The sequence below is a fragment of the Ranitomeya imitator genome, chromosome 6, assembly GCF_032444005.1.
Source record: "Ranitomeya imitator isolate aRanImi1 chromosome 6, aRanImi1.pri, whole genome shotgun sequence".
In the NCBI taxonomy this organism is placed as follows: Eukaryota; Metazoa; Chordata; class Amphibia; order Anura; family Dendrobatidae; genus Ranitomeya; species Ranitomeya imitator.
This window is the reverse complement of record NC_091287.1, coordinates 164748537-164760800: the sequence shown is the minus strand read 5'-3', so window position 1 is coordinate 164760800 and position 12264 is coordinate 164748537. Positions and strand designations below refer to the sequence as shown.

The following is a 12264-nucleotide window of genomic DNA, read 5'->3' as shown; positions in this document are numbered from 1 at the left end:
CCTCCACCAGGACATTAAAAATGGGTTGTGGCTGGGTCTTCCAGCAAGACAATGACCCAAAACATACAGCTAAGGCAACAAAGGAGTGGCTCAAAATGAAAAACATTATGGTCATGGAGTGGCCTAGCTAGTCTCTAGACCTTAATCCCATAGAAAACCTATGAAGCTCCGAGTTGTCAAGCGACAGCCTCAAAATCTTAATGATTTGGAGATGATCTTACAAAAATGTCTGACTGCTGCACTTGCCAAGAATGGTTAAGCCTCCAAGTATTATGTCTTGTTTGCCAGAGGGATCAAATACTTATGTGTCACTGCAAAATGCATATAAATTTATATAACTTATGTGATTTTCTGGATTTTATTTTTGATATTGTATCTCTCAATGTTAAAATTAACCTACCCTTTTAATCAGTCAGTGTGCAAACTTACAAAATCAGCAAGGGATCAAATACTTATTCCCCCCACTGTATATATGTAGAGATATATACGTATATATGAACAACTGTTTAACAAATCATATATCTACTGTAAGGCAGTAACTTCTGGTCATGAAGAAAGCTAAACACATTCTGAGATACCACTGCTGACTGAGTTGCTCACAGTAGGAGCTGGCTGAGCATGGTCCAGACTTTCATTGACCAGATTGCTTTGGTTTATTATTACACTACAAGACTCCAAAGAACACACACACAAAGGAACTTCCATCCTAACATTCAGCTCTGTGTGTTGCAGCAAAGTGTTGATTCTGTTCATTGCATGCCATGAATGTAGTGTCAATGAGCTCAGTAGATGACTACTTCCGACCAGTTGATATCCGCCAATAAGTTACAGTGCATGACAGGCATCACATTCCCTGCAGTGTTCTTTACAGATGCTTGTAGGCTCTTCCTAGTTTTGACATCTTCACATAATATATTTTTCTCTTGGGGCATCAAGCACACATATTTGGGAATACAAGCTTAAATAGACATGTAAATTGATTAGGAAGTGTGTTACTCCAGTGGTGGTCTTCACACCAGTTTCCTGTCTAACAAAACAAAACAAGTCATTATTCCATGAATGGTATGCGCGCAATGTCCGATCTACACAGTTTGTGGCATGTGGAGACCATAATGCAATGTTAATCTACAGTAATAAGCAGACTTAGCGAAAAGTCAGGATCGATTTGAATATGCTTAAGACACAAGTGTAGAGATTTGCACGGACTGGTGTTTGACATGCCAGACTTAAGTTATTTTGCACTAGAGCAAAAACCATAATTTTTGTAATTGTTTTTATTTTGTAGTTTTAACATGAACAATAAAAAGCTTACATTTATATATGTTCTGTTGCGGGAGAGTTCTCCCATCTGCATCCTCTTCACCAGGGTCAGACACACTCTGTGTAACCATTTCATTTGTATAAGCTGATCTCTGCCACTGATTGCCTGCGACATCCAGACTGCGACTTGCAGACCAGCTTCTATTCATTTGAATATGATCTGATCTGCACTAACCAGCAGCGGCTGCTACACATTAAAGAGATTTTCCACTACTTGGACAATTTATTATTAAATGCATTATTCCCCTAAAAATAGAAAAACAAATTGTGTGCTCAACTTCCCCACCAGCACCATTACAGTTTTGTTGGTGCCTGATCTCCTGGTGCTTGCGTAACATTATGCCATGTGAGTGCTGCAGCCTACAAGTGGTTAATAATGGGCTTCACTGCTTCCATCTCCACCGGATGTCCAAGTATTAGCTCCATTCAATTCTGAAATCTGGCCAACCCAGAGCTGATAACCGGTTATCATCTGGACTGATACTGTTCCATATAATATATATAACTTAACATGGACAAAACAGAATTCATCACCTTTCCCCATCTCACACAACCCCCCCAACGAACCTATCCATTACAGTAAACGGCTGCCCACTCTCCCCAGTCCCACAAGTTCGCTGCCTTGGGGTAATCCTTGACATTGATCTCTCCTTTAAACCATATATCCAAGCCATTCAACATATCCACTTCCTGCCGACTTCAACTCAAAAATATTTCAAGGATCCGTACATTCCTCAACCAAGAATCTGCAAAAACCCTAGTCCATGCCCTCTTCATCTCTTGCCTTGACTACTGCAACCTCCTGCTCGAACACTCTCGCACCCCTCCAATCTATTCTAAACTCTGCTGCGTGACTAATCCACTTGTCCCCCCGCTATCCCCCAGCCTCTCCCCTCTGTCAATCTCTTCACTGGCTCCCCATTGCCCAGAGACTCCAGTACAAAACCCTAACCATGACGTACAAAGCCATCAACAACATGTCTCCTCCATACATCTGTGACCTCGTCTCCCGGTACTTACCTGTACGCAACCTCCGATCCTCACAAGATCTCTTTCTCTACTCCCCTCTTATCTCCTCTTCCTATAATCGTATACAAGATTTCACTCGCGTATCACCTCTACTCTGGAACCCTCTACCACAATATATCAGACTCTCGCCTACCATCGAAACCTTCAAAAAGAACCTGAAGACCCACCTCTTCCGACAAGCCTACAACCTGCAGTAACCACCGATCTACCAAACCGCTGCACGACCAGCTCTACCCTCGCCTACTGTATCCTCACCTCGTAGGCAGGATCCACTCTCCTCCTGTACCAGTTGTGAATTATATTGTTTAAGATTATTGTACTTGTTGTTATTGTGTATACCCCTCCCTACGGCGCAATAATAATAAATAATAATATAATGAGGTTAGGTCATCAATATTATATGCCCTGACAACCCCTTTCAGAATGTTCTGTAGAGTGAAAGAAACCCCCCTATTAGGGTGACCCTATTAGAGGAGAAATAATATAGAAAAAAATTGCTCACCTACCTCCTTAAAAATAACAGTTACTGCTGCCTTTGGGTGGGAGATAACCCCCAGATAAAATTCGCCAGTAAGAAAATGGCACTTTAACATCTTCATGACCGGGCTCGTTTCCATTCTTTTGCTTTCGTTTTTTCCTCAGCTTCTTTAAAGACCCATTATTATTTTGTTTTCCTGTCAACGTTTGTTTTTTTTCTTTACTATTTACCATGTTAACTATGTGGTAATGCTGACCTGACAATATGATTCTCCAGGTCAGTACAATTAAGCAGATGGCAAACATGCATAGTTTAGTTTTTTTATTTTAGTGGTTACATTTTTTTTTGTAGAATTGTAAAAATAAAAAAAAAAATGCTGTGTTGCCTTTGTCCAAAACTTGTAACATTTTAAATTTTCGGGTTATGGGGCTGTGTGAGGGCTTATTTTGTGTGCCGTGAGCTGTCCTCCTTTAATGAAACCATTCGAGATTCGAACTCGGCTTCAGGAAAATGGCCGCCGCAATGTCCATCTGCGCACGCGCGGCATCCCGCGGCCATTTTCCTGAAGCCCCGGGAAGCAGGAGACTCCATCTGCGCACGCGCGGCCTCAGGAAGATGGCCGCGCCCACCGAGAAACCGCTGAATAGCGGCGAGCGCGCTCTTTTTCTACAGCTGCGCAGTGCATTCGGCACTTGCGCATGCGAGAAGCACTACGCCACCAATGGGAACATAAGCAAGATGTGGGGGAGAAACAGCGCTGTGACCACGCCCATCCGACCTGACCAGCCTGATTGACAGGCGAAAAAGGCCACTTTTGTAAGGTATTTCGGCAGCATAGGCGGGGAATCAGGGGACAAAAAATACCCTATTGTAAAGCACAGCTCAGGCCCTATTTAACGGTATTTTTATCTCCTACTGAAAAAACAGGGTGACAGGTTCACTTTAAGTTAAAATGAAACAAGTCATTTTTTCGAACTTAAAAAAAAGACGCCAGTTCAGCGCTGAAATAGATAAAAAAATATTTTTAAACTACTGCAGCAGACAATCTTCAAAGTGTTTGTTTTTTCCCCTACTGACGACAACCCATTTAAGTCACTCTGCAAAAAGTAACCATAACATTTTTTTTTCATTAATAAAGAACAGATATGGCTCTCACAATATGGTAAAAGATGACTGAAAAAAATGTCTTCACAGTCCAAAAAATGTATCGCCATATTTATTCTCACCCACAGCAGAATGAATGTCATGTAAATTGTGTTTCTTCTGTCCCTCCAAAAAAGAATTCAATTAATTCTCAATACATTAAATGTGTGCTAAAATGATGGCGTCGAAAAAGTGACTCATGCTGCAGAAATACAAGCAAAATAAAGAAAAATAAAAGCAATATGCATCATGAGAAGGCTATAAAGGACAAAAAAAGTAAATAAATGATTATATGGTTCCTCCGTTTTTAACATCACTGTCATATAATCATGATGAGCTAAGCCTATTAATAATTATTAAGACCTAATATTCTTACGGGGTCTCACTTAGCGAACTTCTTTACTGAAATTCACAGAAACAAATAGAACGGAATGGTCGCTGCTATGTGAGACCCTACTCTGAATGTTTCGCTATTGACGCTGATACCCGTTAATAGTTTAATGACATCATCAGTTCTCTATTATTTGTGTTTACCAAAAACAGAAATAACTAGAAACTGTGTGTTCGAGAGGTAAGTACTGACGTCCCATAGATCATTGCCATACTTATGCGTCACCAGTAAAAAGAACCCCACAGAGAAAGAAAAGACCCCTCACTAAAGGACCAATCCGGTGAAATGTAAGAATTTCATCTGCTCCCGGGGAGTGTGGAATAGAGAAGTGTTGGCAGCCGCAGTCAGGATGAGAAGGAGCGCTCCTTGGGTGGTCTTACACAACGTTCTGCTCGGAGATTGTCCATTTCTATTGTAATATATTCACATTGAAGTGTTGCTTCTGTATTTTTATGAGTATAATGGTGCTGGAATTATTTTGCTTCATATTATGAAAAAAAGTGACAAACTTTTAAAGGGAACCTGTCACCTGAATTTGGCGGGACCGGTTTTCGGTCACATGGGCAGAGTTTTCTTGCCTTTCACAGGCGTGTACTACGGAGGACAGAGAATGAACTTCAATCCAATATTGCGGCCAGCGGGTAAGGAAAGGGTGAATCAAACACCCGAAAACTCCGCCCATATGACCGAAAACCAGTCCCGCCAAATTCAGGTGACAGGTTCCCTTTAATAATGGGGCCGACCCCCTGCGGCCAAACTTTAATTGAAATCATAGTATTGCAATACAGCTCTTTAGCATATGTACATTATTTCATATTAATAATCAGAGTACTGTAAAATATGGCTCGACTTTCTTATTCTTACCTTTATAATATCTTTTCATTACCTCTCTACAAATATTAACATTTTGTTGTCTCACCAGATACCCCATGTAATTATCCCCAAGCTTGAAATTATTACTCTTCATGAATACATCTAATTAATTGGTATCTGTCACCAAGTTTTTGCTACCTAATCTAAGAGGAGCATCATGTAGAGACAGAGACCCTGATTCCAGCAAAATGTCACTTATTGGGCTTCTTGCTGCAATTTGGATACAATCACAGTTTTATCAACAGGAGATTATCACTATAGGACTAATAAACTTGCTGCCATGTAGTCCTCCATGTTCGTGAGCTCGCTTTAACCCCCGGCCTACCACTGATTGGCAGCTTTCTGCCTATGCACAGTGTACTAAAAAAAAAAAAACAGTGGTGTGGGCGGGGTTATACAGGATCAGCATTCAGAGAACTGCTAGAACTGCAGCAGAGAAAACGGTGAACTACTGATACACTGACAGGAGGAGCTGTAATATAAGCCGATATATCACTTTTATCATATTATTTCGGCTACGATAGCAAGAAGTGACCGCTATAGTAATTTCTGGGCTGCTCCCTTACAATTTTCATGAATTGCTTATTTTTCCATTCTCTCGTAAAACAATAGAGGCTATAATATTGGACTTCAAAATAGCTGTATTAAAAAGAATGCAGAAACAAGCAAATAATTCTAGAAAGCTTAAGCTCTTAAAATGTGGTAATTTAAAAAATTATTTTTTTCTCCCATGAGATGTGCAACTGTGCAAAAGTAATAAAACATGAAGCTAATGTATGCATATTTAGTGCGGCCATAATCACAAAGATCCAGAGACAATGAGTCACACAAAAGTCGTCACACTGTGATTGCTGGAAAATGTCCGCTGCAAAATCAATGTCAGAAAAGCAGTGCTTTCTATATCAAGATAAGTTATATTCCCCCTCCTCCAAAAAATAGTGACATTTATAAATACACCTCATCCAGCAAAAGAAAGAAAAGCCCTCATGTGGCAATGTCGACTTCCAAAAAGTTGGTCTTTGAATGTGGTGACAAGAAAATGGACAAATTCTGGAGAACTTAATGTCAAAATAGGTTTGGTATCTATTATTACTGTACTACTGGCAGATACCAGTCGTAGCCACTAGAGGGCAGCAGTGACTGAAGGATAGTCCTTATAGTTCTCATAATGTTGTTTCTGCCGCAATATATCATCTGAATGCTGGCTGAGGGGAAGCCTGTTGCATATTTTACAGCTATGACTTTCAGAAGTCACAGTTACCTGTGCAACTATAACCCATCCCTCCTTAGTAATTAGTTATTTTATTATTATTATTATTATTATTATTATAATTATTATTATTATTCTGTTAGAACACCATTGATTCCATGGTGCTGTATATGAGTAGGGGTTACATCCTAAACACCCACCCTTGGGGGCTTACATTCTCCAGGATAATGAGGAAGGAGACAGAAGGTTGGGAGGATCTTTTGATCCATTCTCTACAGCAAGTGAAATTGAAATCTATCTGTCCTTTAATTATAGACTTACCAAAAACCATGCAACTTGCGTTTTGTAACCTTCGTGTTTTGCTCTTAATAAATAAACAATATAAAAAAAAGTTCCTGATGGCAGAATTATGATAACAATAACTTTTCCTTTACTGTACAGTCTATTTTTTTATTCATTAGTTTAATTTTCATTAAATTAATGTTATGACTCTGGGCAGGATGGTACCACCGCTGTCCGGGTCAGGGTTCATTTCAGTCCCCCCTCTCTTTGGTTCTGGGGCGGCTATTTAATGATGGCAGCTTCTGGATTGTGTCTGTGATACTTCCGTATACTCGGCCGTAAACGTTGTGCCTTGACTCGGTTTTGTGCTCTGACTTCCATCTTTGTACTGCGCTGTCTCTCCTGGCTATCAGACCCCTTGGCTTGCCCCTGTTTACTCTTTGTCTTATCCTTACGGTACTTCAGTCCCTTCTGGATTTGACCCTCGGCTCTATTTCACTACGTTTTCTGTCTGTGCCCTGCACACTGTGTGTTCAGTGTCATTCCCTACACTCCTGCCGTGGCTCCGCCCCCTGGTCACATGACTGCTCTATGCCAGGTCCAGTGCTCACTGCATTAGAGTAAGGTCCTTGAGTTCGGCCTGACTTGTTTCTGCACTCACTACGTCTATTTGTACCCCCCTGATAGCGCCCCCTAGGCAGCGCCAGTAACACCTTAGGTGTCACAACAAGTAATTCTCTGATTCAGAATATCTATTTTTAAAGAGAATCTGTCACCAGATTTTTGCTACCTCATCTGAGAGCAGCATAATGTAGGGAAAGAGACCCTGATTCCATTGATGTATCATTTACTGTGTGCAGCAGCTGTGACACAATCAGAGTTTTTAAAAATAGCATGTAGCAGAGCTCAGAAAGCCAACCCCGGCCACGCCTTAGCTTACTGTGTACACTGTCTATTGACAGGAAGCTGCTAATAAGTGCTGGGGGCGTGGTTGGACCAGGAGGCAGCTAGTCCAGCAGTGATAATCTCATGCTGATAAAACATATTGAATAAACAGCAAACAGCCTAATAAGTGACAAATCCCTGGAATCAGTGGATCAGCACCTACCTCCCGCTGACCTCAAATTTCACAGATAAAAAAAAACCTTTAAAATCCTATTAGGGGAATCAAGGTGGACAGTTCTGAATCCCTCATTCGAAGTTTTCATCATTTTGTTGGACCACAGGGTAGCTGAAAATAGTGTCTACTTCTCTGGTGTCTCCTTCTCTTGTCCATGGAGGTCCCAGCTGGCCCATCGATAGCCCACTCCTTTCAGGTTGTGCCATGTGGTGTTACTGCCGTGGATTTGAACAATCGTTGATAGTTTTCCTGCAGATCAGTTGAATTTTAGGAGCATGGCCGTGATTACCCTATTTTTCAGTGACCCTTCTAAAAAAAGGTAGTTGTCCCTGAATCAGGCACCAACTTAGGCTTTCCAAATGTATGATTTATTGCTGTGCTTGACAATGTTTTACATGCAGACTGTGGTATGTCTCCCTAGCTGATGGAGTTTTTATAAAGGTATATGAACACAACTTGTAGATTTATGTCACTTGCAAAGAATATGCCAAAAATGTCTGATTGTGGTGGGACCTGGAGGTACAAGACATGTATGTCATATCACATGGATCAAGACTGGGAATAGTCTTTAAAGGGAACCTGTCACCCCCCAGGGCCTATTAAGGTAAAAGAGCCACTTTCTGCAGCACTAAGGCTAGTTTCACATTTGCGTTTAAAAACGCAGCGTTTTAAACGCAAACGCAGGTGGTGAAAAAAACGCATGTAAACGCGTGCAAACGCTGCGTTTTTTAGACGCATGCGTTTTTGCATGTGGTAAAAAAACGCGGCGTTTTGACGCGTTTACATGCGTTTTTTCCCGCGTTTGCATTTTTGAAACGCATGATGAGAAGTGTGTGACAGCTGCCAATCATCAAAATCAACTAGAAAACCCACTATAAACAGAAATAGCTAGGGTTAGGGTTACGGTTAGGATCCTTAGGGTTAGGGTTAGGATCCCTAGGGTTAGGGTTAGGGTTAGGATCCCTAGGGTTAGGGTTCGGGTTGGGATCCCTGGGGTTAGGAATAGGATTAGGGTTAGGATCCCTAGGGTTAGGGTTAGGGTCCCTAGGGTTAGGGTTAGGATCCCTAGGGTTAGGGTTAGGTTCCCTTTATCACCTTGATGGTGGGGGGTGGCTTATCAGTGTGTATTCTTGTTTTTTCTATTGAAACACATGCGTTTAAAAACGCAAGCAAATGCATGTGCTTAAAAACGCATGCGTTTACATAGACAGCAATACGTTTTTTTGCCGCAAAAAAAGTATGCGTTTTTTTGCGGCAAAAAAACGCCTCTAGAAATTACTACATGTTGCATTTCCGCAACAAAACGTAAGCATAGAAACGACGCATGTGACATCAAATGCGGCAAAACGCATGCAAAAAAAAAAAACGCATGCGTTTTTAATGTTAAGTATAGGAAAAAAAACGCATGCGGTTTTTTGAGCTAAAACGCAGCTGCAAAAAACGCAAATGTGAAACCAGCCTAAGGCTGCATTCTGTGAAGGAGGCTCTTATGTGTTTGCTCCCTAATAACACTGAAATATTCACTTTTATAAATTGCATGCCATACCTGTATTGAGTTTGGGGGGTACGTTTTTTCCCCCTGACTCAGCCGCCTACCAGCCATCCTTCATCCCCTCAGTGCATCGGACGCCGCCTCCTCTGTGTTTCCTCACGTCACCGGCGCCTGCGCTGTGCTCTCATTTTTTGGCCATGCGCAGTGCGCGCTGCCCTGGAACTCAGATGAGCTGATGTACTGATATCGCGCCTGCGTGTAGTGGAGGCCCGAGATCCCGCCCCGCAGTGTGTTATGATTTATTCATACTGCGGGGCTAGGAATCTGGCGCTACACGCAGGCATAAGTAAGTTCCAGGGCAGCGTGCACTGCGCATGGCCGAGAGATAATTGCAGAGCGCAGGCGCCGATGATGGCACAAGACAGGGAGGAGGTGGCACCCGTTGGGATGATGGACGGCTGCGAGGCAGCTGAGTCAGGGGGAGAAAACGTACCCCCCCCCGGACTAAATAGAGGTATGGCGCGCAATTAATAGTGAATATTTCAGTGTTATTAGGGGTCAAACACATAAGAGCCACCTTCACAGAATGCAGCCTGAGTGCCCCAGAAGGTGGCTTCTTTTACCTTAATAGGCCCTGGGGGTGACAGGTTCCCTTTAATGACTCATTGTTCACTCTGATATTTAGTTCTAGCTACAGTGATAGACAATAAATGTGGATAACGCCGAGTGTTCTTTGTGCCTCTCTCCTTTGTTATAAATCTATAGCATGACATTTACCAGAAAACTGACTTTCACTTCTTCTTCCTCCTTTAGCTCGTGTGTCACAGACATGTGTGAGTGCCCGGTACATAAAAACTGCTACTGTGAATCCTTAATAGCTTATGCCAGAGCCTGCCAAAGGGAAGGTGTGAAGGTTCCTTGGAAGCCTGAAAATAACTGTGCAGGTATCAATATCAGCTACATTTGTAATACATTGTGAATCATTAAAGGGAACCTGCCATCAGACCCATGCTGCCCGAACTACGGGCGGCGTCAATCAGGCACTGTCTGCGGGATAACACTCAGGGATGTTTTAGTGGGTAAACATACTTTACAAAGCCGGTTGGGGACTGTTGCCCTTACATAACCACATTGAAGCTTTTGCGAACTGGAGTAAAACACTTGGAAAGTCTTAGAATTATTGCGCAACGCAAAAGTGGTGCAAACATTTTGTGGGTTTTGATATTTCCAATTTGATGTAGCTCGACCAGAATTAGTAGAGATGGAGATGACCCACGTTGTATGGAAAATACCAGAAATCCTATTCCACCTTGAGATTGGAGTAACACAGAGGTATATGACACTGAGAAGACGCACCGAAGTCATTAAATGGCATAAATCCAGAGGCATCATACTCCAGTGAGCCCTTTGTGTCTTGGCTGAGCAGACCAATATGTTCCTATGCTGGCTTCTTACCATCAGATCACTTTGACTGCTCATTCCCTATGTACACACTTTAGTAGAGACCTGTCAATCAACCGAAGTGTAGCAGGGGGGGATTTGCCTCAAACTGGTCAACTGAGACACATAGTCCCTGACCGACTCTTCAAAGTATATTTTTTTCTGAAACACAGGCAGCATTTGAAAACTCGGCGTCATTCGCGCAGCCAGTGTCTGATACATGCTGCATGATTTCGATGGCAGGTGCCCTTTAACAATGCTACTATTTTGTTCCATTGCTTTTTACTTGTTGTGGTTTTCATCTATACTACCTTGATAGAATGTATGCTAAAAACATAGTTTATTTCTTCTGTTATATTGTTCTGAAGATGCAGAAGTATTATTTCTTTATTGAAAGTTGTATCTACCTTTTAAAGCTACTGAGCAGCAGCCACCACTGACCGGAGATTATTGCATATCCATTGATCTCCACTGGAGCGGCAGCAGGCAGCCAGGAGTTTATGATTTTAGCTTTATGGGTCCAGTCCTTGCATTCTGCGTTTATGGCGGCTACACCACTGTGTGGATCTATACCAGCTCTATGAATGATGCATATTGATCAGAAGGTCATAATCTAAGATCCTGTAGCTCACTTCAAACACCAGTTTTAAAAATATACTTTAATATTCCTAAATCTCCTTCTTTACACTGCAAGGCAATATAAATATTGGCATTTTTCCAAATATTCATTTTGTAATTTTTATTTTTGTTGTTAATATATAACTTTTTAAGCTTTGATAAGGAATCTTTAAAAAAAAAAAAATGCTATAAATTTGCACGCCAAAGGTGGGCTCCCACAATCGTAGATATGTTGGGGCACTATCATTGTTTCTGTCCAGTCTACACTTAGATTTCACAGCTAGCATGTAAGTTTGTTTTAATGATCATAATTAGAAATAATGAAGATTACTGAATATATTAGCTTTGGTTTGAGTATACTAATTATTATTGTTATTACTTCTATATCTCAAACTGTAAAGCGCTGCGGAATATGTTGGCGCTATATAAGTAAAGATTATTATTACTATTATTAGCTGGTATTTCACGACCTATTCTTTGTAATTGCTATACTCTATTTTGACCACTGGAGGGTGTGAAATATTTGCAGAACTAAATAGTCTATTAATTAGTGCTGCAGTGTAATATCTGTAGCAAATGATTTTCTACATTTTTGCTGAGTAGGAATAATAGTACATAAAGATTATTTCTATTTAAAGGGAACTTGTCACCAGATTTTTAGACCCTGAGCTAATATAATTTATGTAAAGTCCCTGTAATGTTTATAATGTCCATATCTTTTTATTATAAGTCCATGCTACCATTTTACAGAAATCAATCAGCAAATTTTTAAGCAAGCGAAATTGAAGTGCAGAGCATCGATGGTTAATTGTTGTTTAGATAATATTAATTTTAGGGTGGTGCAGGGTTTAGTGCCTTATTCACGAGA

General features: G+C 41.2%; 1 protein-coding gene across 1 annotated transcript in view; it reads left to right on the top strand.

The window, feature by feature from the left end:
- Positions 1-12264, top strand: part of BMPER (BMP binding endothelial regulator) — a 398089-nt gene that overhangs the window by 348597 nt on the left and 37228 nt on the right. Inside the window, exon 14 of the mRNA XM_069730267.1 lies at positions 10152-10282. Coding sequence (XP_069586368.1) covers positions 10152-10282 — 131 coding nt within the window. The remainder of the gene's footprint in view (positions 1-10151; positions 10283-12264) is intronic.